The sequence below is a fragment of the Patella vulgata genome, chromosome 5 (assembly GCF_932274485.2).
Source record: "Patella vulgata chromosome 5, xgPatVulg1.2, whole genome shotgun sequence".
In the NCBI taxonomy this organism is placed as follows: domain Eukaryota; kingdom Metazoa; phylum Mollusca; class Gastropoda; family Patellidae; genus Patella; species Patella vulgata.
The window spans coordinates 28,640,841-28,667,752 of record NC_065883.2 but is presented as its reverse complement, the minus strand read 5'-3'; the positions used below and the strand labels follow the sequence as shown (position 1 = coordinate 28,667,752).

General features: G+C 32.2%; 2 protein-coding genes across 20 annotated transcripts in view; one reads left to right on the top strand and one right to left on the bottom strand.

The window, feature by feature from the left end:
- LOC126821856 (arf-GAP with GTPase, ANK repeat and PH domain-containing protein 1) overlaps positions 1 to 4,728 on the top strand; it is a 59,117-nt gene extending 54,389 nt beyond the window's left edge. For all 17 annotated transcript variants that reach the window (XM_050550389.1, XM_050550406.1, XM_050550405.1 and 14 more), the window contains one exon: positions 217 to 4,728. In XM_050550389.1, coding sequence (XP_050406346.1) covers positions 217 to 414 — 198 coding nt within the window. In that variant the 3' untranslated portion in view covers positions 415 to 4,728. The remainder of the gene's footprint in view (positions 1 to 216) is intronic.
- A 1,778-nt stretch (positions 4,729 to 6,506) lies between these two features.
- Positions 6,507 to 26,912, bottom strand: part of LOC126822318 (dual oxidase 2) — a 71,299-nt gene continuing 50,893 nt past the window's right edge. For all 3 annotated transcript variants that reach the window (XM_050551121.2, XM_050551120.2, XM_050551119.2), the window contains 28 exons: positions 25,435 to 25,622; positions 24,965 to 25,169; positions 24,276 to 24,442; positions 23,527 to 23,587; positions 22,869 to 22,965; positions 22,082 to 22,151; positions 21,485 to 21,587; positions 20,343 to 20,506; positions 19,667 to 19,845; positions 19,102 to 19,220; positions 18,422 to 18,559; positions 17,673 to 17,801; positions 16,981 to 17,192; positions 16,091 to 16,276; positions 15,800 to 15,892; positions 15,343 to 15,478; positions 14,886 to 14,979; positions 13,962 to 14,137; positions 13,605 to 13,653; positions 12,968 to 13,191; positions 12,307 to 12,537; positions 11,852 to 11,992; positions 10,882 to 11,163; positions 10,116 to 10,345; positions 9,521 to 9,685; positions 9,157 to 9,312; positions 8,551 to 8,682; positions 6,507 to 7,505 (listed from right to left, as the gene is read on the bottom strand). In XM_050551121.2, coding sequence (XP_050407078.1) covers positions 7,383 to 7,505; positions 8,551 to 8,682; positions 9,157 to 9,312; positions 9,521 to 9,685; positions 10,116 to 10,345; positions 10,882 to 11,163; positions 11,852 to 11,992; positions 12,307 to 12,537; positions 12,968 to 13,191; positions 13,605 to 13,653; positions 13,962 to 14,137; positions 14,886 to 14,979; positions 15,343 to 15,478; positions 15,800 to 15,892; positions 16,091 to 16,276; positions 16,981 to 17,192; positions 17,673 to 17,801; positions 18,422 to 18,559; positions 19,102 to 19,220; positions 19,667 to 19,845; positions 20,343 to 20,506; positions 21,485 to 21,587; positions 22,082 to 22,151; positions 22,869 to 22,965; positions 23,527 to 23,587; positions 24,276 to 24,442; positions 24,965 to 25,169; positions 25,435 to 25,622 — 4,250 coding nt within the window. In that variant the 3' untranslated portion in view covers positions 6,507 to 7,382. The remainder of the gene's footprint in view (positions 7,506 to 8,550; positions 8,683 to 9,156; positions 9,313 to 9,520; positions 9,686 to 10,115; positions 10,346 to 10,881; positions 11,164 to 11,851; positions 11,993 to 12,306; positions 12,538 to 12,967; positions 13,192 to 13,604; positions 13,654 to 13,961; positions 14,138 to 14,885; positions 14,980 to 15,342; positions 15,479 to 15,799; positions 15,893 to 16,090; positions 16,277 to 16,980; positions 17,193 to 17,672; positions 17,802 to 18,421; positions 18,560 to 19,101; positions 19,221 to 19,666; positions 19,846 to 20,342; positions 20,507 to 21,484; positions 21,588 to 22,081; positions 22,152 to 22,868; positions 22,966 to 23,526; positions 23,588 to 24,275; positions 24,443 to 24,964; positions 25,170 to 25,434; positions 25,623 to 26,912) is intronic.

Here is a 26,912-nt window from a genome sequence, read left to right as displayed (position 1 = left end):
TAATGCTTCTTTAAGTAATTAAACATTGTTCAGTAAATAACTAAATTACGGCAAATTCACTGGATATCACATTCTTCATATAAGGTCAAGATTTTCGAAAAATGTTACTTTTTTAACGATTTGTCACCACCTATTTTCCTAAATTTGTAAATAATCCAAATAATTGTGTCTGTGCTCTAATGGTTTAGCTTTCATATCAATTGTTCTCTATTTCAGTACAATGCTAATGTTAAAGTTGTGGATCATGAAGGAAGAAATGCATTGTGGTATGCGCGAAGTTCTGGATCAGGTGACTGTATGGACTTACTAGCGAATAATGGCTGCCCTGAACATCCTACATTACCTAGGAGACGGGGGAGTGTTCAGCCAAATAAGACAGACGTTTTTGACAAATTACCTGCCAGTGTTATATAGCGCGATTAGAAATTAGATATTGTCATGGAAATTAAAGAAACAAAAAGAATCGCTGTTGTCATGGCAAAGCGTTACTTATACAAACCTTTCAGGTTGTCAATCATGTGATCTCGGGATGTTACTATGGCAACAAGGACTTCCTGGTTACAGTGGAAAGGTTACCCCCCTGATGTTACTTGTGCTTAGATCTGCCTCATTATAGTTGTTGCATGTTTCCTGTTATTGCCATTATGCAGACGTCATTTATTAAAAAAAAAAAATGTCAGATTCAAAATATGAAAAAAAAATTCTTAGATGGTTGAAGAAATATGAAGGGTTGATGTTCGATTGTGAATGGTGTTTTACACAATGCTATTTACTGTTGCGTACATTACCATCAACTAATGACAGATTTGAGTTGTCACCATTGTTACATGAAGAATGTAGTTATGAAAGTACAAACTTGTGTGGTGGAAGAAGTTTTTAAACTTTTTTTTTAAAAATCAGTTTGAGTTTTTTCGTGGTGAAATCAAGAACATGACAACGTGAGGAAGTGTTGGTGCCATGTTTTTTGATGTCCGATTTTAACTTTAAAGCTTCAAAATAATGATGACATTTTGTTTTCGATGAAAATTGGATCATTCAGTTTTTGTGCCATGTTGGAACATTATTAAAAACTTACAATGATTTTAGGTTAATTAAAGGGACATAACTTAAAGAACTTACAATAAGAAAATAATAGATAGTGCATATGATCCTATATATATATATATATATAGTCATATCCTGTAGAAGTATTACAAACAAGTGTGATATAAATATGGTTATTGGTTCATTATAGTTTCAATTAGTGTCAACATTATGGTTGAAAACAAGAACTGATGTGCCTTGATAACGCATCAGTTGACTATTATGAAGCATGATGGCTGCTCCCTTGTAGCTCAGATAATTTCAGTTATTTTTTACAGTTTAAATTGTGTTTAATCCTTGGATTTTATGATTAATGTCTTTCTGTGGAACGAGAGACCTCTGAACATTCTACCTAGAAATGTTCTAAACTAAATTAAAAACTCATCTATTTATGGCACCTAGACTGTGTAGCACCTTGAGAATGCATACTAGCATGGTACTGCACAGTATAAATATCCATATTATTATTATTAATATTACTACTACATTATACTAAATGTACAAATTATACAGTTTATACAAAATATTTTCTTACAGATATTTCCTTAATGTCATATTTAATTTTAGAACAGTGAAATATTTTTCGTAGTAATTAAATATGGCAGATTTGGGATCCGATAGTTGAAGTAGTCATAGATGTATGACAATAGAAAATCTTTAAAAGACTAATTAGTAATACTAAACATACAAAAAATCTGGGTTATTCACAACATTTGAAAGTCTTAAAAACATTCTTTTTGGTTGACATGAAAATTTAAATTATAATTTAAGTATTTAATTGAAGATAAGATAAAAGAGTTAATGACCATATTTATATTATATGATGTATTGTTGTGTTTTACAGCCGGTATATATAATCTATTACACACAGACCCTGTATATCATATCATTATGTTGTTATATAATACCTACATGGACTGGATCAAATACTTGGACTATTATATACTAGTTATAGTTATATATTCTAATTTCTTCTCGTCTTGCTACCAGGCTCTAATTAGGTACATGGCACATGTAGCCTAGTTGAAATTAATAGTTAAATGTACATACACTGGTATAGTAGTAAGAAAAAAGAATGTTAAACACATTTGTTGAATTGAATAGAATACAGATATTTGGGCATGGTGACTATAGTTAGATTTATTTGAAATCGTAGATAAGATATGTGCAATATTTTAGTGAATGTCCAAGTTTTAAATCCAGTCCATGTTAATTGTAATTTACGTTATTATTTATAAACTGTGTACAATTATAAATGTAAAGTTGTATAAAGTGAGGAAAATAAGTGAAGAAAATGATATAAACATGTAATATGTCTTGGTTGAACCACAGATAATAATTACTTCATTTATACTAATAGTAATTTTAATGCTCTAAATTCCTAACCTATTTTATGCCGACTACAAAATGCACATACATGTAGAATTAGAATTAAAAATTATTTGATTATACAAGAGTCAAGACAGATGTCAGTTCAGGTAGTGTGGTGAGTCAACCATGATATCCAGCATCAGAATGGGTTTTCTTGTTCAAAAGTTGGTAATAATAAGACAATTATTGTTGTGGTTTAACCAAGATAAACATGAAATCTAAAGTGCTTTAAAGTAGATTATCAAACAGTATTTGAAGTTTTAGCTCAAAAAGTAGATAATATATGTTTACCTATTATGTATTTAGTTCACATTATAGTACATATACAACTACAATGTAAGTCATGTCAGAGTTATTTCCCTTACCTCTAGCCTTTTCCAGATAAATACTTACCTCCTTTCATAGAAATATTATTTTACTGTATCAAAAGAGATCTATGCTAAAACTATATAATGCCTCTCTTTCTGTATTAGATAATCTCTATTTGCATGCAAAGTTATAGCCCATACTTTTAATTTTAAATGCCACATTGGCACTTGATAAATTATGAAATGGAATATTAACTTAATTGTTTAAAGAAAGTGGTTATAAAATATTTTGTCTTAGTGCTGAGAAAATGGTTGCTGTTATTATTATTGTTACAAAATAGTCCCCAGGATTTCTTCTTGCCTGAAAGGTGTTAGGAAAAATATTTCATGGTTAATCCTTTATGCTATTGTATAAAAAAGGTTGTCTATTGAAAGGCTTTAGACTTTTAAATGGCAAATATTGAGAAGTGGAACAATAATCAATAAGAACTGCCCACATATGTATTTTATATTTCTATGGTAAGCCCAAACCAGTCAAATTTTGGGTCTAAGTACTGATAAGTAGATGTTTGGTTTTACTATGAAAGTTAGGTATTGAAAAAGTTTGTTGAGCTAAATCGATTTGAAAGACAACTTTAAAAAGAAATATATGGGTCTGAATTTGCAGGGCTACGGTTGCCTCAAAAATCATATTTATAGATTGAAAGTTGATGAGATCATTTGCTTTGAAGATCTAGTTAACTTGACATTCTTCATCAACACATCAATCAACACATCAACAAATTAAGTTTCTCAACGTTCATTATTTATAAATAACAGCTTTATGTATTGACTTGTTAACTGTTTTAAATCATTCTAACTATTTAGTTCATTTACTTCAAAATATATTCTCATTTCTCATCAACTGACAAATCCATGAAATATCCATCCATTTAATTGCTTCATATTAGTTTCACTTTATGAAGAGACTGCTTGAACTTATTTTCATTACTCTTTTCACCAAAATATTGAGTATTGATGGATTTGTGAAATCAATGTTTGGTCTAATCTTAATCTTTTCATGAAATTGACATTCTTTGATTGCAATAACTATTGTTTCCTTTACAGAAAGAAGCAATTTTATAAATATAATCCAGTCTCAAAGTAAAAATATACTGCTGTGAATTTGACGTTTGAACAGAGAATCAGAGAATACACCGTTATTCTATATCACAAACAAAAGACAATTAGCTTGGGCTTAAGACTATTTGGCTGACATACTTACTTGGTTAATTTACCAGTTCAACAGTGGAAAAGAATGATTGAGACTAGTAGGTGTGGCAGATGGTAAAATAAGTCTGCCATCTTGTTCATTAGCAGCCAAAAAAGTAATTTGATGAAATGCAAAATCATAATACAATCTTTGATGAAATACAAAAATACAATCTTTGATGAAATACAAAATTATATTTACAACATTAATTTTATCCATTTTCTTTATTGTTAATTTCCATATTTTGTTTTCAAAATGGCTGATAAGTTGTTATTAGTGTAATTAAAAGTTGTGTCGTATTCCAATCTCATATGACGAGTTATTGATATGTTATTCATGTCTTTACAGCTCCAACCCAAATCTGAGATGTCTTGCACTGTGAATAAGATAATATCTGTATTTTATCATAGAATTCTTCTAAAAAATATTAAAGGCAATAACTATAAATATTGGCTAAAGTATATCATTTGAATGTGAAATTTCTTAATATTGCCTTAATTATTTAGTCATATCTTGGATGACCGTAACCCATATTAACCATTAGAAAGAACTGTAGTTAATTGAAGCTATTTATTTGTAGATTTACTATATTAAATGATAAAAAGTAAATAATTTGTACAGAATATTATATTAATGACGTATTTATATTCTTCACCCAAACAACTCTTAACTTCTTCCATAGAAATAATAAAAAATATGTCAAAAAAACATGAATCACTTTGTTCTTGTGTTTTTACCCTTAAAAATTGTGTAACCACAAAAAAATTTATCTGCTTCTGTTCTACCATTATCTAATGTTAGACATATATTCTTGTTCACGAATTGTTCTTTATGCTTGTAGGGCCTGACAAGGACAGCTGCCTAGTCCTTCGGATGATACGAAAAACCAAGGTCCCGTGTATACATTGGAATGCACGCAAAAGATCCCCTGGCAGTTGGAATTCGATATAAGAGTAGGCGATAGTGCCGCTGCCCGGGCAAAATTTAACTCATAGCACACTGTATGGGGTATGCCCATCTTCATTAGCCCAGTATAGGAGCAGAACAGTAGGACGTTAAACCCCATTTCATTTCTTTATGCTTGTATTAAATCATATTTAGTATGACTTTAAAAAATCATGCATCACATTTACATACTATCTCTAGAATTATTTTTTTTATTTATTTGTATGATGGGACAGAAAAAAGAAGTCTGGTGTACACATTGGCATACATGAAGAGTTGGCAGAAACTCTGCTGTCCAGTAAAAATTTCCTAGATAGCACATTGCATGATGTCTTCATTTACCCCAGTTGGCTCAGAAAAGTATTTTAAACCCCATTTCATTTCCTTGCACTGGCCATCAAGTTACAGTTGCTTCTGGAATACATTTTTCACCATGTATTTCACCATTTGAGTGCATGTAAGAGGACCCTTGACAGTTTAACATGTAAGAGTAGGCCGTGGCATTGCTATTAGGGCAAATTTCCCTCATAGCACACTGCAGAAATGTAGGATTTAAACCCCCTTTTAATTTTTTGTGCTTCAGACATTTCTTCTAATGTTTAACCAGCAACTGGCAGGCAGGATATGCCCACATTTTTCAAGAAATGGATAGAGAACAAGCTAAACAAAAAGCAATTTTTTTCGTAACATCAAGGGCCATAATTCAGGAAGGTACGATCAGATATGTGCGAATATCGACAGGAAAAATGTTGCATCAAAATCGAAAAAAAATTGTGGCCTCTAGAGGTCTACAACCTTGATATACCACTATTTACACCATTTGTGTTTTAGGAGGGGCGGTCATTTTGTCGGTCAGTTTTGGTTGCGAAATTCGAACTCAACCAGCATTATGGTGTAAGGTGATATATTCACACATTTTTTTTTAAATCGGATAATAATTGTGGAACCACAAGCTAAAAACGTGATTTTTACGATCCGATTTGCGCAAATATTTTTGGGTTATAAAAATGTATTTCAAGTTTCATCAAAATTGTGAGCTCTAGAGGGTCCACAACCTTGATATACCATATTTTTACACTGTTTGTGTTAGAGGGGCGGCCATTTTGTCCGGCAGTTTTGGTCCGATTTTCACGCAATTCGAACTCAACCGTCATTAAGGTGTAACGGTGATATATTCAAACGTTTTTTTAAATCGGAATAAAATTGTGACCTCCATAGGGTCCACAAGCTGAAAAACATGATTTTTCGTACAATCAGGGGCCATACAATTTAAGTTCCGTCGAAATTGGATAACAACTGTGACCTCTAGAGGGTCCACTAGCTAAAAACTGGTTTTTCGTACAATCAGCAGCCATAATCCATGAAGCTGTTATCCAATAAATGTCAATATTTAAAAGAAACAAGATCTATGTGATATAAACATAGATTTTCAGTTTCATCAAAATCAGATAAAAATTGTGACCCCTAAAGTGTCTACAAACAAAATGTGAACAGACCGACAGGGACGACAACTCCACATGAAAATGTGGGCGTATAAAAAATGTAACTTTTGGAAGGGCAATATTTTATTTATTTTTTCAATGACTACAAAAATATATATATTTACAAAAATTGTTATTTAATTCAAAGAAATTTTAAATTAAACAATAATTTTCATTTATGGATGAACACTATTTATTAAGTACATTTTGAAACATTAATATTATATAAATCCAACACCCAAATTCTATGGTAATGTACAATGGAACTTGAAATATATGCATTCAGTGTCACCTATAGCCAGCTGTGTTAATTTCAATACCAGAGCTCTTAATTTTATATTGAGTTACCTCATATCAGTAGTATTGTAAACTAAAAATCCTGATAATATGACAACGTCATTATCTGGTAATGGCTGTCTTATATGTTATATTACAAGAAGCCAATCATTTTAAAAAATGGTTGCATAATATTGATACAAAGTCAGGTCATCCTAATTTTATGATGCATTAATTTCTTGTTATTTAATATATCTATAAATTCTTCTCAATGTCCATACAGGCTGAAAGCTAATGCTAGAAAATGGACGAATTTGATAAGGACCATCCTTATTCACTCTAGACCTAGACACATAATGAACTGAACTTCAATTAAATAAATTGGCAAGAAATTAATAGGCTTTTTAATAATTCATCAGAAGCCAAACACATGTAAATGTCAAGGGCCATAACATCACAATCTCGGTAAAATGTTACATAAACTTCTCTTTTAAAAGTAGTTCAATAGCAAAAGCAATAGATGGACAGCCATATCAACACAGGTGATATCTGAGGACATTTGATATTTATATACACTTGGTCTTCATACCAGTAGGTGTCTACTTAACACCAGACCTTAATATATTTCTGGAAACAATGTTGACTCCCACAGGAATATCCATAAATTTAAAAGTTTTCATAATGATGCTCAAAGAGAGCTTTAGTAGTTTTGCTAGCATCAACACAGGCTCGTTCTACACCCTTTGTCACTCCTGGTGGCCCACAACTAAATACACCAACTTTCCTGGCCTAAAAAATAATATATTTAACTTAAATATAAACACTATAAATAATAACGATATTAAGAATACTTTATAATTTTGCTTTATCTAGTGATATAGGGGTTTAATCACGCTAGGAGCTGGTAGATTGATAATAGAGCAACCTCAGAGTTAGGAATATTTATAAGAGGGTAAACAATCCAAAAATGGCATATTATATGGAAAATTGGCTTGCAGAGGAATTTCTCTTGGCCATTACATTCCCTGGTAGACAAAGCATCGATGTCAAATTCATTTGGAAGCAATATTAACTTTTAATTCTGTTTATATCATTTTTCAAAACAATCCCTGCATAATTAATTAGTAAATAATTGAATATGTTTGAAGTATGGTTGGAAAAAAAATAAAATATTTAAATTTTATGGTCTATCTCCCAAGACAATATCTAGAAAAACTTCAGCAACTGTAGATTATAGCAGACATGACCTGTCAAATTCAGGTCAACACCCATTTACATTGTAAATGTCATCCTTGCAGAGAGAAAGAGAGAGAGAGAGAGAGAGAAATGGGGTTAACGTCCACTCTCGACACAAACTAGGTCATCTCGGGACCAACACATGGTTCAATTTTATTTCAATAATTCGCTTGCGCACAGGGATCTTTAGCAGTGGGAGGAAACCGGAGGACCCGGAGAAAACCCACGAGGTTGGACAGGCGACCCTACTCCTTGTCACATACAACCAGGGATTCGAAACCACGCCAGTCGACTCAATGACAGACTTTATGATACAGCGCGCGCTAACCATTCAGCCATCCGACCCCCTCATCCTTGCAGAGAAATTTGATTGTATGGATGTCACACTGTGGTGACTTTGTGTCCAGTTAATGCTTTTAATCTCACCAGAACACACCCATTTGCCTTTCTCATTTGCACATTTAAATTTTTGCTAGTTATACATGCACAACTGCACAATAATTATAACCTCCTTCGTTGATATAGTGAAGAGAATGGGTTATCAAAAGTTACCCAAACAAAAAATTTATTATAAATTTACATAATATTTAATACTAACCTGTGGATGAGCTCTATGTACAGCCTGCATCATTTTATTTAACTGTGGACGTCCAAAATGTGTAGTAGCTTTTAATCCAGTATATACACTCTTTCCTCCAGTCATCTTCTGGAAATGTTCCTCAAATATATACTAGAAACAGAAAATAATAAAATATATATGTACATTACATTATAGGTGATATGTGTGTAAACCATTGTCTGTGAGTGAGTGAAGTAGGCTAATGTGGTGAATATGTATTACTACTATATAGTATGTAATTCATGTGATCCACACTTCATGTTTTAACAGAAGCAACCATCGCCAATTATATTACTAGGATTGCAACAATGTAGAATTTTGAACTCTGATGTGAATTTAAAGATTTTAAATAAATTTCCCCATGTTTTGCGATATTAAAATATAACCTTAAAATCAATTTGCATCCTAAATTTTTTACTAATTGGGAGATACTGTCTCTGTTCAGGAGATCTATAGAAGGTGTTAAATATCGGGAGACTCCCGCATAATTCAAAATAGAGGTCTGATTAATGCCCTGGACTTCTCAATATTCAATATGTAGATGTGCTGATTCTATCAGAGATAAATAAATATATTTAAACATACCAACATGGCGGTTCTGAGATCAAAATTTTGAAAGAATTGTGTTATAAATATGTCGATAGAGACGAGTCCTCGTGTATCTACTTCCTCTACTTCTCGTAATATATCAATCAACCATTCAAAATGTCTCTGACTACCAGTCACCCAGATAAAATATAACTACAAAACAAACATTTACAGTAATAAAACTAGCAATACAAATTACACATAATATTAATCCTTTAATTAATAAATATGTCCATGGTGCCACTAGCGTCACCAAAACACAAAACATCACCATTTTGTTAATTCAAAAATGTAATGAACTTAAATTACATTCAAGCATCCTCATTCATTGTTACTCAAAATAATAAAATACTCATATTACCTTTTGACATTTAACCTTGTAAGTATTTTTAATGGACGTCATGTGGACAAAATCTTTAAGAATGGAAGCGTAAGGTGTAACACCTATTCCAGCACCCACCAGTAATGAAACATCATACTGATACCAATCTTGTTGACCAGCACCATATGGACCATCTAGATATAGCTAGATAAATAATGCAAAATAAATAGTCTCTTAAATTCTTCTCTTAACTTCCTATATTCTTCTCTTAAAATTCTTATATTCTTTTCTTAAATTATTACATTCTTCTCTTAAATTGTTACATTCTTTGTGTATATAAGTATATATAGTATGGTATTAATGATGAATAAAAACAATGTGATTTGATGAATGAAAAAATCTCCTGGATTCTGCTGTTGTTTTATTGTTGAGCTCCTGTTTTTACATCATATCTAGTGGGTTGATATGGTTTCGCCATACATCTAGCCAAACAACCCCCAAATCACAAGTCTGTCGTCAATATCTCTTAATGTCATTTGTCAATAACAAACTGCGATAAGTCAATTTAAACCAACCAACCTTCTTTAAATTATTTCATTCAGTAAACAAATATTATTCCAAAAATTTATTTTACCTTAGGATATGGGTTGCCTTTCAGATTTTCTGAATCAAAGATCTGTCTGATATTCCAAGTCCATGGTCCCAGAGCTCGGATGTGAACCTTCAATGTATCTTCATGAGGTGCCGAGGTCAGGGTAAATGGATGATATTCGTTTTTACCGTGAGATAAACACGCTATCCTGACCCACTGACCTGATTTATATTCAAATCTTGGAGGTCGTTTAAATTCTAACATGGTTACATCTGAAATGATAATTATATAATTAGTCACAAGTAATAACAGTAGATATGCAATCAGTGCGGTCAATAGATTAAATTTACTCCTTACGGTAAAGAAGTAAAACTATGGCATATAAAAACTGCCTCACTGTAGGAGAAAGATCAGTTGCTGTATGTTCACAGAGTACAGAAAGAAGCTTTTATAGCAAAAGTAGATGGTTCTATGGTGACTAACAGTTACTCTGAGGGTGTCACTGCCAGCATCTTAATAATGTAATTTGGACTTTTCATTTTTGAAACTATTTTAATGAAGAAAATATAAATAAATGGCATTAGTAACCTTTGAGTTTACATCAATAATATTACATGTGAAAATACTCTGATCTATTGAAATGTGACAATATACAAAGTCACTCCACTGATTTTACATATCTTCACATGTCTCTCATTAGAGTTAGAAATTGATCTCTAGATGATCGGTGCACGATTGACCGGTATGTCTATGTGTAGTATTTGAAGAATATTAAAAATGAAGTCAGTATTAAGAAACATGTACATACCTGAGGGTAGATTAATTGCCTTGACAATATTTATTTCCATCTTTTTACGACTGATACTGACCATTTTATCAAACGTAAACAAGATGGCTGGTCCAACAAAATAAGCATAAAACAGTGGTTTCTGTACGATGATAGAAGCTCCATGTAGGATCACTAAGACATACATTATAACAAATAGCTTGTGGGTTGTCCAGAATAGGCTGAAGATATGTCTACGAGCTGTCTGGGTAGCAAAGATGTACATGATACACAAGACTACCACCAAAAGTACACCTGTAAAACCTGAAAGAAAAATAATACTACTCATCAACATGTCTCATGCTAAGGTACAGGAAAAGACAACATTTTTGACTTTGTGGTAAATTTTGATATTTTATACAGAAATAAATAAGATATCAAATTAGAGCTCATCAAACCAGGGTTAAGAATGTATAAATAATCAATTTCACCTAAATACAAATGAAGAAATGATTTAATATTATTTGTAACTTCAAATTTAAAAGTATGATACAATTAACCAATATCCAACAATTGTGGAGTAATAAGATTTCATGCACTTCAGACTTAGATTTAACAGATAGCAGAATCAAGAGTATAAAAGACTGATGTGTATATAAAGCTCTGTAAAGATTTTTCTGAAAGGTCGAATATAATGTAATATTCGGATCCTCGATCAGATCCCGAGTGTTATACTAAACTTGTGGGTGGAAAGGAAGAACAACCATTCTCCATATGAGAATTCCAATCTATATTTTTTAATTATTGAAAGAGGCAGAATAAAGAACTACCACATAAGGGAGGTAACTTATGTTATACTTAAACATAAAGTTACAAGCTACAATGATACTCAATATACCACTATATGACAATAGACTATATCGAGTAATTTAAAATCTAAAAAGAACTCATTTCATCTTTATTTTAAACTCTCCATAATTTTAGATTGACAAATTATTCTACAAGTAGTTACCTGTCATATTTTCAAACAACCAGAAACTGAAAGTTGGAATTGTATCAGCTCGGAAGACAATACTTTCAAATATACATAAAAACTTGGTAGGTTGAGTTGCTAGATGATAGAAGTTAAAACTATAACCAAATACATGTAAAGCTGTAATAGAAAATATCAACATTATAAATTAACATACATCAATACTTGGTATCATTGAGGGCTGTATAACTGAAAGAACTAAATCTGTTTGATTTAGGTCAAAATAAAGAATTTAATTCGGTTGATCTGATATTTGTATGATTAATTTTTATTTCGAGGTTCGTTTATGCTTACTAGAGGTAATTTATTAATTGAATTTTGGCTTGAACTGTCAATTGCTAGGAACATAAAATTAGTAATATCTCAGCAAATTGCTCATTCTACTCTCAACAACTGTGTAAGAGTGGTATAATTGATATAATTTCTATACTGACCTGAGAAGAATAGAGCTGTCCATGCAACAATTTTATGAAATGAGATATGTGAATCAAATGGTATAAACACATTGAGGAAGGTGCTACGTAGATAGGTTATAGTATTACGACACATTGTTAACATCAGGAGTGAGAAGGTGAAGGACATGGCCGCCGCAGCACCACGAGTTACACTGATACCATAACTCATCAACTTCATAAAACCACTGTGTTCTCTCTGTACAGAATAATCTACAATCAAATCATTAAGTTCAAAATAATAATTACATTTTCACAATGTGGAAAAGCAAAGATAGGTTCTAAATATATTGAATATTTAAACATGAATTCTGAAAAGTTGGTCAACACCAAATATTACATAGGAAAATATTACATAAACCTCAAATGACAACCAGGGACTTAAAAACACACCCCAAACAAACAATTATATGCTCTTATAGATGGGAAAATTATAACTTTAAAATATTTATTCATACAGCCAGCTGGATGAAGATATCATTTAACTGACTGGAAAAGACTAGAACTAAGTATTTATATAGTTTTAATGGGGATATTTGTGTGGCTGAAAACTACTCAAAGATTTTGGCATACTGGAACAGCTAGTGCTCCATATAACCACACACCATACAGTTACTTGATTTTATTACAGAAATTTACTTACAATAAAACCTCTCAGCAAACAGTCCAGCGACAATTCCATAAAATAATACCATAATATATATATGTTGACGATAATTCTCGATGAAATGTTTAACCAGCTTTATTTTCGCTTTCACTGGTGTATACGGTTCTCTTACAGACACAAAGTTGAGGAAAGATGGAGAATTGTCTCTTTCTAAAGGTGTATTTAAAGATGGACGTCTTTGTTTAATATCAGCTTCAGAACTGAAAACAATAAGAGAAACTGAAGCTTATAGTACAGATCATGACTGCTGTATTATAATAATAGGCAAATGTCTCGTCTGAAAGTGACAAGTCTGAATCAAGAAATAAACTATGTACAATCTAAACTCAATCCCTGCCTAAAATTATCTAAATCAATAAATTCTAACGTAAGTTATCACCATTTGAAGTTTACATTAATTGCTACTGATTTTATACTGCTATTTTTATACACATGAGTAAGATTACTATCTTTCTATACTGTTCAGCCCATTTTTGTACTCAGATGTGCTTTTAAAACATGACTATAACCTGTTTTTACATATATTTCTATCAGTCATAGCATTAATTAAATTTTTTTCAGAAATATCACATTTTAAATGATTAAAAACAACTTTGTTTCAGTTTATACATACTTTTTCCGGGTGTTTGTTTTGGGTTGAGTAGGAAGACAACTTTTACATCCTGCAAAAAATATATTTGTACATCAAGACCATATTTCCAAAATTTCTCAAGAAACCAAATAAGTCTAATTGTACTGTAATTTTGCCTGAATCTCCCTTTAATGTGTTACAAACTAATATAAAATACATGTACAGCTACATTGTAATTTTTACAATTATTTTATTGTTTACAATACAGGGTCTAAAAAGTCTGAATGCACCATCTATAAAACCTGTCAAATGATGTACTTTTTAAATTATTATCCCTCGAATGAATCAGATTTTACAAATAAAATCAAATAAAGAACTGAAGATCAAAATGAAATTAACCTTTCCAATCTATGGAAGCATTCCACAATTTATCCATCTGAGGTGACAGAATCTGACAAAAATCTTCAAACTGGAATTCATCTTGATGTCCGAGTCCTGACTGAACACATAAAGATTCTACAAGTTGTTCAATTTCATCTTTCTCTAAATTACTCTGTGCCAATTCTAATAATGATCTGAAATATTAAATCACGCATCTAAATTACTCTGTGCTAATTCTAATAATGATCTGAAATATTAAATCACACATCTAAATTACTCTGTGCTAATTCTAATAATGATCTTAAATAATAACATTAAACATATCTGGATTACTAGAAATGTGCTATTTCTAATAGTGATCTGAAATAATTACATTCATCATTTAAAGTTTAATCATAAAGATTGCAGTGATGACCGCCATTAACATGAACTATAGAAGAGCCCTGATTTCCAAACACATGCTGTTTTATTTATAAAATCAGACTAACAGATTAATAAAATATTAATTTAAACACTAATAAAGAGAGAGAGAGAAATGGGGTTTAACGTCCACTCGACACAAACTAGGTCATTTCGGGACTAACATATGGTTTAATTTCATTTCCATAATTCGCTTGCGCATAGGGGTCTTTAGCAGTGGGAGGAAACCAGAGGACCCGGAGAAAACTCATGAGGTTGGACAGGCGACCCTACTACTTGTCATGTACAACCGGGGATTCGAAAGCACGCCAGTTGACTCAATGACGGGTCTTATGATACAGCACGCACATGCTAACCATTCGGCCATCCAACCCCCCCAAACACTAATAAAGAAGTCTGACAAGAACTCTGATCTTTTATGTATCTATGTTCACATAATTTTTGCACCCATAAACATTTGAATGCTAAATGTAATATTTGATGGATACGTATTATAATTATAACTTGTGTTATATATATTACCTGAACATTTTAGATATTTCATCTTTACTCAATCTACCACTACTATCTAGATCATACATATAAAACATTGTCTGTAATTTATCTTGACATGAACCTGTATTTAAAAAAAAAGACAACATTGTTTACCCATATTTTTGTTTTCTATATCGGTAATTACTAATTATTAACAATTTTCTTTTTAGGGTGAAGATTTTAAATGGACCAATATTATTAAGTGTCAGAGGTTCAAGGAACTTATGATCAAGATAATTTGTAAAATCATAGCATCAGCTGTCATTGAAGTAAGTTGTTATATTCAAACGACTGGCTCTAGTTTCTGTTGACCAATTAGAATACTCTTTTTATTTCAATAACATCAATGGTGTATGACTTTATGTTTGCATTTTGCTAAAATAGCTATATTTTAGATAAAATTAACTTTTGGGATGGAACCAAGGAACATAAATTTTAACTTTACCTTTAGAGAAGAGTACAACAGCATGTAGAAATTCACGGAATGAAATATAACCATTACGATCGGAATCAATAAGATAGAAGAAATGGTCTATAAAATCACTGTTAGCCTTAACAGCCAAAGCTTCAGCAAATTCCTCCTGGAAAAAAGTAAATAAATAAAATGCAAGATGGTAACTTGAATAGATAACAGACCTTGTAATGTACTAAACTTGCATTTGATGTACTCTGACAATATAAGCTTTGATTTGGAATCTTTGATTTAATAAATGTTCACTGAAAATAATAACATTTGTCAATCTTTCACTAGTGGTAACATTTTTTGTTCAACTGCAATCAAAATTGTTCATTAATTTGATTTGGGGTAACATTGTTAGCAACAGTTGCCCAAATTAAATTGCAATAAAAACTGTTCATCATTTTTATATTTTATCTGTTACAGAACAAATTGTTTTACTGACCTTGGACAGTTCACATTCAAGTATATCTTTACTCTGTGTCTTCATGTTGAGTTGAACTTCATCTAAAGAGGGATCATAGTCCATCTGAAATGCCTACAAACATATGGTGTTTAATATATAATTCAAGAATGGACTATATTTATTTGAGCATCATGCAGCTTCGATTATAATCAATCGTATAAGTAGATAAACTCATACTCATTATTTGACATCAATCAAAAACAGGTACATTAGGGAACAAATCTGAAGGTTCCACACCTTAATATATACATGTATATTACAAAATCTCACCTCAGTAAAAACTGTTTTAAAGAATTTCTCAAGCTGTAGATTTCGTTTTTCTTTTGTCATGGCCATAGCATAAATATCTTTAAGCTTTTTCTCAAAGATTTCTGTCTCTATTGCAAAGCTTTCTAAAAACTCTGATAATTCTTGTTCAAATTTATTTCTGTGGATTTCTGTACTAAATACCAATACCTGAATAAAACAAAGTGACAACACATCAAGACTAATTCTTACTTAAAGATACATTATGGGAGATTAGATAAAGAGCTGGCAGTTCTCACTATAATAGTTAAAAACTAGATAATGTAAAGGGAATTTGCTGAAAATTTCAGTCAAATTCTTAAACTCTGAACCGAGAATTACGCGACTGAATTTTGGGCATAGCCTTGATCATCATTACTAAAGTCAGTACAATAAAATACATAGTATTGATTATCCATTTTTCGATTTAATCATGAATGAGTGTAGAGCAGCAGATCGGATACTAATCCAGTAAATATTGCAGGTTAGCGATGACATCGAGAGTTGATCATGATCTGGATATGTTTATTAATGTCTAATTGACAATTTAGATAAATAAAGACCTGCAATAGGCAGATTTAGCTCTTGCATAATGTATCAACCAATGTGAATCAAAATCAAAATTTTTGAAGTTCTGTTTTGGTTATCTTTCGATTAAAGGAAATTATTCAAAACAAACCTGAACCGTCTATTCTGTAAACTAAAATAGTATGAACAGTAAGCAACATAAATAAGTAAATTATAATTGATTTTCCTTGTTTAAAGAAACTTTTATAATAATGTAGTCATCATTTGGGAAGAGAATTTCTGGTCAATAAACAGAAAACAAATACCTAAAATATTTACAGATAAGTTACAGTAAAATTGTTACTCACCAGATCATATTCTTTAGCGATGTGAATCAAAAGAATATTTCGTTTTTTATTGATACTCTGATATAACTTTAGTCTACCAATGTTATTTATCTTAATGGTACGAAGATGTGATCCTGTTGAACTAAAGATTTCAAGAGTACCCTTAGATGTGAGATGAACTTCAATACATCGTGATGGTTCTTTCTTACATCTCCATTCACACATATCATGCACTATAAAATACAATCAGTCATTATTATATTAACAAGTATTCCATTAACAACAAAAAAGTATTCCAAATATTTTCAACATTTTATTAATGCCTTTTATTAATGCCTTCTAAACAGCTGCAGAGACACAATAGTTTAATAGACAGTTTAATGTTAAAATTTGTCACAACCCTAAGAAAAAATCTAGAAAAGTATCCAGAAAAGTGGATTCTCGTAGGCTGTATGTTCCAGACTTAATTTAATATTTTTACTACAATCAGCATTCTGGTCACTGCCAGCGAAATGGTTTGCACAATGTAAAAAAGATTATTTCCTCAAGCAATCTAAAATAGGTAATTTTTTTTTTACTTTAACAGAGCTGGACTTAATTGGAAAATGTTAGATAATGACTTACTATATATTGGAGGAAAAAAGAAAACTTTACACTTACTTAGTTTTTATGAATATTGTATAGACTCTTTATTACAGGGTATTGGTACTTACCTGATATACTAGAAGATAAAGTTCGTCTTAAAACTCGTTTACGTTCTTTTTCATGTTTTACTTCCTCTACGTTCTGTTGATGACTCCATTTTTTATATTTGGCCAGAATAACAGCCACCAAGATACAAGCTGATAAAACAGATTTGATAGAAATGATATAAATTATCAGGAGGAATTTTATTCATGATTAAAGTCCATGTGGAGCAAATCAGATTGGTTAATACGATTTTACAGATTATTTTATAAATCTACATAAGTATATATCTATATAATACAAGATGCTGCAAACCTTTTGTGTTGCCAATTCTTACCAGTGTTATCTATATCCACTTTCAATAAGAATTTAGAGGCAATATAGTAGCCCTTAGCAAGGAGAAGATGCATCATAAACTGTACACTGAGCATTAAATCAATTAAAATTTTCCAAATAAGATAAATCTTAAAGTCACCAATCCTGACTACAATGCTTTCAAGTTGATTAATTAACATCTAATTAACAAAACAATCAGCTTGAATTCAATCAAATTAAAAGGGGCCTATTAAATCCTTTTCCTCAAAACGTAGGGCTTGTTTATAATATCCGTAGAGTATTGTGAAATGTTCAATTTACATATTTTTCTAAATTCTGAAGAGAATTGAACGATTTTAGGTCTGATAATTCTTTTAGATATTACAATATTTTACTTGGAAATAGATTCAAAACCCCTCAAATGATGATCAATGGGCTTAAAAAAGAATAAATAAGTTACCTATAGGAATAAATCCCATACATGTCCAAATAATAATATAAGGAATTTCACTTCCAGCAAAATAATCATATCCCTTATGATCTGGACATTTCGCCAGTTTTTTTTCATCAAATCCTTTAGGAGGTTTACATGAATGATCTGAAACAAATATTAATCAAAATGAAGTAAAGAAAAGAAATGATTGTCATGCAAATATTACACATTAAACATTTCCTCTCATTGCATCATCCTTAGGAATATAGTGTCGATGGCAACAAATGTTTGTTCCAACAATTCCCAACTCTTGTCTAATTTGATGAAGTTGACACACTGGTGAATAAAAACTATTTATTGCTCCTGAAATCTTGTTGTTTAATTGTAAATGACAATCCAAATACCTCCCGACAATGTTATTGCTCTTCAAACCATAGAGGAAACACAACACTCTGACTAAAAAAGTGGCATATTTAGTGGAACATGTCCTTCACCAAACTTTTGGTCGTCAAAAGGTGTTCTTTTAACCAGACAGGTCCATTAACTGATTCAATCAACCGACAAAATGATATTATGGGGTAATTAACTCGAAAATAAGTGTTTGCGAGCCCTCCACATAAGCACTCACACATAATTTAAAAATATTTCTGTGCTTCCACCAATTTAGAAATCCTGCATACACCACTGAACTAAATATAATATCTTACTAATAGATACTGTAAAAGCATCATCTTGTAGATCTATTTCTTCTATATCTGTAGTATGAATGATGATATCATTTAGTGTTATATTATATATCTCATCTATTTCGTCATCTGTAAATATCCTAAATATAAAAAAATAAATCACTGTATTAATTTCATTCTAAAAAACATTAAAGACAAATCGTATATATGGTAAACTAAAAATATATATTTTTCACTTTTGAGTCCTTTAGTAAAAAATTGTAAAACTGTTGACAAATGAATTAGAAAGAAAATTTTGAAACAAATTGATTTTTTTATGGTTAGATTTTATGCGATATTTACCAATTCAAATCGTCCAATTGATTTTTTTATTACCGGCATGCACAACAGAACAGTTATTTTTGCAGGGTCGAAACAGAGAGAAATGGATCTTAAGGTGGGTTAGTACCTACCAAGTTAACATTAATAGATCGCCATTTTTCTATCAGTAGAATGCTGGTCTTCTTTTTTAGCCCTGTCCTTTTACTGAATATCATGTTATTTCTACCTATATTCACCTAATAAAGTAAAATAAGTATCTACTTACCCATTGTCCTTATTTTCAAACCAGAATCTATCTCCATCTCGTAGTCGTAAAAACTGATCTAATAGAATAAGACGGAAGAGTGGTCCCGGACCGTCAGAAGTTGTCTCTAACATACCACCAGTATAAATATCTATACGATCTAAATGACCATTATGTAACATCTTTATATCATCAATAAACTGAAAATTAAATATGATATTAAATAATTATGACATTACTAAAAGCAATACTCTAGGTAATTTTTCAGGCTATGGTATATTGCTTCATCTATATTATCACCCTTGGGAGATTTCTCACTTAAATTGTTAAAGGAGGCATTCTAGATATATCTTTCTAAATAAAACTAGTTAATTTGTATGGAGTACCCATAAAAACCTTTATCCTAGTCCCATACACCTTTTAAAAGCTCTGTAACATTTATGAAGAATTGTCATTACAATTGAAATTGACATAATTTAAAAAGGAAACACATGTTATGTTTCTTGCTCAAGATGAACATATAAAGACATGATCAACTCACTCAACTGACTACGATAAACTGTTGTTAGTTGGCCCATGGCCCACTATTAAGCATGTGTTCATAGTATCAACAAATTATATAAAAAATTTAACCCTGCAATCATACCCTTAATTAATGATTAACGGCACCCTGACATAAACATTGACTAGAATTTACCGATTGGTTTAGGGTTGGATTAATTTCCTCCCAGGTTTTGATTGGTTCAAGTCCCATTGATTGAAGAGCTGTGTTATAATCAGGTAAACCATAATCCCGCCCCTTCATGATGGTCAATGTGGCTGCATCATGACGAGAATAAAATAAAGGACCATAATATTTACCTGAAAAAAAGTGCAGAATATGACAATATGATGGACTAGTGACAATAAATATTATGACAATTGAGCTTATCATCCTTTTAGAGGCAATTGGAAATATATTATCAACCCTTCCAGTTTATTATTTCTACAGAGAAAGAAACAGAAATGGGGTTTAACTACTCGACACAAACTAGGTCATTTCAGGACTAACATATGGTCCAATTTTTTTTTTTCAAAATTTCGCTTGCACGTAGGGGTCATTAGCACTGGGAAGAAACCGGAGGACCCGGAGAAAACCCACGAGGTTGGACAGGCGACCCTACTCCTTGTCACGTACATGTGGGGAATCGAAACAATGCCACTTGACTCAATGACAGACCTTCTGATCCAACGCACACACGTTAACCATTAGGCCACCTAACCCCCCTTATTTCTACAGTATGCCCCTGTAGAAAGTATTCAATATTCAGATGAGTCGCACAACTCGCGCTTAAAATGAGTGGTGGTAATTTGATAAATGGCCAAATTGTATATTTACCAGTTTTTCTTCCATTTTATCCTTTTTAATATTAAGGCAGACAGACAGTCAGGCAGACTTTAATAGTGCCCTGGGGTACAAAAATACGAAACTGACATAGCAGAAACTGTGAACTGATGATGTCAAAAATGTATGGCACTCTGACATTGTGACATTAAAACATACCTTACACCGAAAGGGTTAGGTAGTAACCCATTTCAAAACAAACATATCGTATCCCCCACTATGCAGCGAACCGGCGAACAGGATTGACTAGATCGAGCAATACTTAGTCTTGAAAGTCAGCTCAGAATCAAGCTACCTTGAGTCAATATCTGATCCATTCACTTCATCTGGTATGTGCATTTGTTGTTTGTGGTGTCAGTAATTTGTGTCCTGTCCATAGGTTTGTCTTGTGTAATGTTTGTAGTGTGTGGTAGGGTCCCCCTGCACTTACTAATAAAGGAACAAATGTTTCTTACTTCGTAAATCTTCAACAAGTATATGATCTTCTTTTTCTGCTAGTTGTGATGTAAGTCCCATCAATATCTCCTCTAAACCATCTGGTCTCTGATACAATATATCCTACAGAGACAACATTATACATATCAATCTGTAGCTGGGCAACAAAGGCGGGACTGATGTTTAATGTCTTGTCAACAAAGTACTTCAGTTATGCCAGTTCACTTGCATCAAATAATTTAAAGAGAAACAAGAAGGTAAACAGAAGGTAAATCCAATGCTTCTTTGTCAGCCTGCAACGTCCCAAATTGACAGAATTGCAATCGAGTGAAGTAGAATTCTATCCCATCACAGTTCTGTCAGTCCTGTCAACGGAGGTGGTGTAAGTAGAATCATGACATAAATTAAACACAACCAATATGTTTCAGCTGGTTGGTTGAGATATATCACTTTTTGAAAATAAAACGTTAATATGGGAACTCTTTTTTTTTTCAAAACAACCCCAAATTATTCCTATATAATATATGACAAGCATCTAATTTGTACAAAAATATATTATCAAAAGAACACAAATCAATTAAACCGGTAAAGTCTTATCTAACCATATAAAGGTTTACCTGAGAATCCCAGTAGGTGTTGCACAGTCTTCTTATTTTATGATGGGACATATATTCACATTTCTTTGTTCTAAGTAAACACAAACAAAGCTATTACAATTTGAACAGATCTATAAACAAATTAAATACAGATAAACAATGGTAGAAATAAAGGGTCTGTTAGAGAGAGAGAAATGGGGTTTAAAGTTCACGACACAAACTAGATCATTTCGGGGCTAACATATGGTTTAATTTTATTTCAATAATTCGCTTGCGTGTAGGGGTCTTTAGCGGTGGGAGGAAACCGGAGGACCCGGAGAAAACACACAAAGTTGGACAGACGACCCTACTCCTTGTCACGTACAACCGAAAAAAGGGTCTGTTACCCGGTAAGTGAGTCTAAACTGTTTAAATTAACTTCTTTCTAAAGTAATTAAAAGATATTAATTGAAATTAATTCAGCGGGAGGTTTTTGCCCTTTTTGTTATTGTGCATGAATTAAAATGAAATAAAATAGGGTTTAATGTCCTACTGTTCTGCTCCGACTGGGCTAATGAAGACGAGCATACGCCCAAGTCAGGCTGCATGAATAGAACTCAGTTTAGAGGATTTTACATTTATATTTATATGTGCTCCAGATTCACAGGCATGGAATGTTCAGAAGGCCATTTTGAGTCAGTGCCTGTGAAATGTGTGGTACACCGGACTAAAGGGGATGGTTGTTATTTCCTGTATATTGCTACTTGTATCAAATCCACACCAGAGAAGACCCCTGGAATAAAACTTTAAAAATGATAAAAAGTTGTACCGTTGATGTATAGCAGAAGGTATAAGAGTAAAAATATAATGTATAGCAGCTGCATCAAATAAATCTGTTACTTCACTCTCTACTGATGGTTTATAACCTGAAAATATAACATAAAAGTTTTATATTAATATCTATTTTTGTACTACATGATCGTATTAACATCACATTTCGCAAATGGGTTTGATCTAAGGACATCTTTAAGGAGGATGTGTTAGGTTTGATTTCAATCTAGTCATTTCTATGTAGTATGATTATTATTCAGTCGTCTCACCCCTGTATTGTCATAATTCTTAGTATAGTGGATACATGTACATGATAAGGCTACCACTGACCTGTCAGAACAGGCAACTGGTAAGGGTGTCCTTAAACCAACAAAATTATAAAACAACAAAACAAAAATAAAGATAGAAGTTAAAAATATGCAGAGAAATATCTCATTTTAGACCTGTTCAAGTCTTAAATTTGCATAGAAAATATTAGAACAATAAAATTAACCTTTGTATATGATCCTTCAAGCAGAAAGAGATATTTCTTAGAGAGGATCATGTCATAGAATCAAATAAGAAAAAACAACAACTGATCAATTCTTCTTTTGAAATACAATTATATTAACATTCTATTAAATTACATCTGGTTTCCTCTATATATTTCTACTAACCTGTGTAGGGTTGGATTGGTTCATTCAGTAGTAATGGCAGCCAATCATATAGAATTATTTTCTAAAATATACAAAAAATAATAAGGTATCCCTGGCTGTATAGTGGTCAGTCAATAATACATGACAAATGGCGACCTACAGTCCTACACACATAGGTAAATAGATTAAGATACAAGTGATTTATTACAATAAGGATGTTATTGCAATTACATATATGAGTGAGTAATATTGATGATAAATAAAGCACTATTCACTAAAGCATCTGTCAATCAAATTCATGCTTTGTATTGCTACTCAAAATGGCTACAAACAGTCAAGGCCCTAGACAACTAAAGTAGATTCTGGGGGCAGCTATAAGCTCACCTACGGTTACAGGGTGACGCCTCCAGGGCCAACAATGTAAGTAAGCAGTTGTGGGAAGGGATGAAAAATCCAATTCCACCTGGGCACTCTTATATCAAATTCCAACTGTAAATAGACCTTGGTTTTTCATCTAGATGCTGCACCACGGAAAATGGGAAACCACACTGGAAAATTCCACATGAACTTTCTCAGCCAACACCAGGGGATCGAACCCTGGATCTCCTGGTTAGTGAGCCAGCTCCTTACTCATTATTCGAGGAAAAGTTGGCAGAAAGGCTTCTGTCGGGGCAAACGTTCCCACAGAAATGACTGAAGTACACTGTTGATAAGACATTAACCCAATTCCATTTTGTATCTTAAATAATCTTAATTTAATTAATACAAACCTGTAAACTGGCTATCACCCATCGTCGGGATTTATCAAATATTTCATTATTAGATAATCTGGGTTCATTGGTCATAATCTGATCAGCTTTGTAGTTATGATAACGGAAAAATACAAGACCAAGGGAAAGAAGTGCTGGGTTCTCATAAATATGGGAATCTCCAAGTCCTGGAAACATTATAAACAAATAATAAACATAAGCTAATAAAATAATAAATATTGTAATTAGCATATCTTTCATTGTAACTTCTATTTATATATTCATAAATATGTAATACAACAGAATTTATCTTGGCAAAATATCATATGAGCATCACTTTTCAAACTAACCCAGATGTTCACTTCCAATATAATGATTGTGTAAGAGTCACCAGGCCTGTAGCTAGAAGGGGTGGGGGGGACAAGGAGGGCAACTGCACCTCCTGGAAAAAAATTGGTGCCCTTTCCATTACGAAGCCAAGGACAAACGTACCCATATCAGTATTGGCACCCCATAAAGCCGAGTGACATAGATTGGATGCCCCCTTGCGCCCCCCCCACCCCCTAGCTACGGGCCTGGTTACTGAGAATAAGTTTGATTATCTCCAAATAAGAAGACATATTTCTTCTGTTAACTGCATAAGGAATATAATGTTGTTTAATTCATTTTCAGTAAAGCTTATATTTAGCATAGTCTGGTCTTTAACTTACTCCAGAACTTAGATTGATCTTTCATTTTTTGGTCAGCTGCAGGAAAAGTCGAATATGGTAATTCAACATCATTTAATTTTGGAAATCGGCCCCAAATATCTTCACAGTATAATTTTCCACTTCCTGGACTGCGGAGAAAACTGCTCCGGACTGTGTTTGTTCCATACACAAAACCACCATCAATAAAACTAGATGCCTTGTTGATCTGAAGTAATAATAAATTTAATTGGATAAATGTACATCATGGCTCCAATCTGCACCAGTTTCAGATGAAAATGGTCATTTTAATGATTATTTCAATTTATATAGCAACTAGGTAATTAATTAATTAATCTCAAATGATTAGAAGGAAAGTGGGCCCCATCTGCCAGTGACCATTATGCCATCATTTGATTCAATTTAAAACAAAATCATCCATTTATAAATAGTTTATTGTCCCTTTTTTCATAGAGATAAATAGTTTATTGTACCTGCTTTCTGGGATTATTTGGAGACTGTCCAGTTTTCTTATCATACGCCACTCTTTCATAGGGCATAACCTGATCACCACGACAATTAGGATCAAAATCTGGGTCACATCGTGGGACGGGTGTGTTTATAACTTCAACAGGACAGGATATATCATCTGTGTCTGTCACCTCTCTCATAACAAGTTGACCTGGACAGAAATCATAAAGTTTAAGATTCTAAATCTAGACTTAAACATATATTATGCAAGAGCTAAATCTGTCTATTGCAGGTCTTTCTTTAGGCCTGAATTGTTATCTAAATTATCAATTAGACATTAATTAACCTATCCAGACCATAATCAACTCTAGATGGCATCACTAGCTTGTGATCTTTAGTGGATTGTGAGCCGATTGACTGCATAACTTTCCTTCACAATTTAACGATTAAATGGATAATCGTGACTATGCTGTTTATCGTACTGACGTTAGTAATCATGATCAAGGCTAGATGGAAATTCAATCGCTTTGTTCTTAGTTCATAGTGGATCAATTTGAATGAAATTTTCATCAAATTGCCTTTACATTATCTAGTTTATAACTATTATAGTGAGAACTGCCAACTTGTTATCAAATCTCCCATAATGTATCTTTAATTAGTCCAGGTCAAATATCTCCAATATAAGAAACTAACGGTTATCTTAAATTAGCTTCTGTTTAGGTAGCAAAAAAATGTACACAAAAATTAGGGGAGGCCATCCTAATTTATTTCTCTGTAACTGTATAGGCTACACAGAAAAGTAAAATTTAAATGGGCTTAACTTTAAGGTTTTGGTTAGAATTGATCGGTTTGTCTAATGTTATACTTATTATTATATGTTCATGTTCAATTTTGGTGTCTTGCATTAAAGATACATTGTCCCAAAAGTATTTATCGGTGGTTATTTCCAATAAATTATCGCAAATTTGGTATGGAAAGTATACTAGAAAAATACTGGATTACCCGAAATACACCCAAGGGGCAAGCACTGGGCAAAAATGTTAGGGTAACTAACTGGCAACCCGACTGTTGTCTGCCAGCTTAATTGTGTGCTACTGATAGCTTGAACGAGGAAGCGATCAAATGGTTAGGTGGTTTTGGGAACATTGAGGGGTGTCAATGTACAAAAGACTCTGCAATTAAACGGTGCAAAAAGAAGTTGACAGAAAATAATTAAGAATTTACTTAGGCCTCAATATGTATGGTAAATGTACAGTAAGTACAATGAACCCAAGGTGACAGACAGTTAATTATTTACAAAGGTTTGTGAGGGAATTAAAGCAAATTTTTGATTAGTTTGAATATGTTTTTAGTTCAAATATTTCTGCAGGAAAGTATCTTTAAATATCATGATTTAACTTAAACATACATGTATGTTATCTTATTAACTTATCCAGACCATAATCAACTCTCAATGGCATCACTAACCTGCAATGTTTATTGGATTAGGTTCCGATTTTCT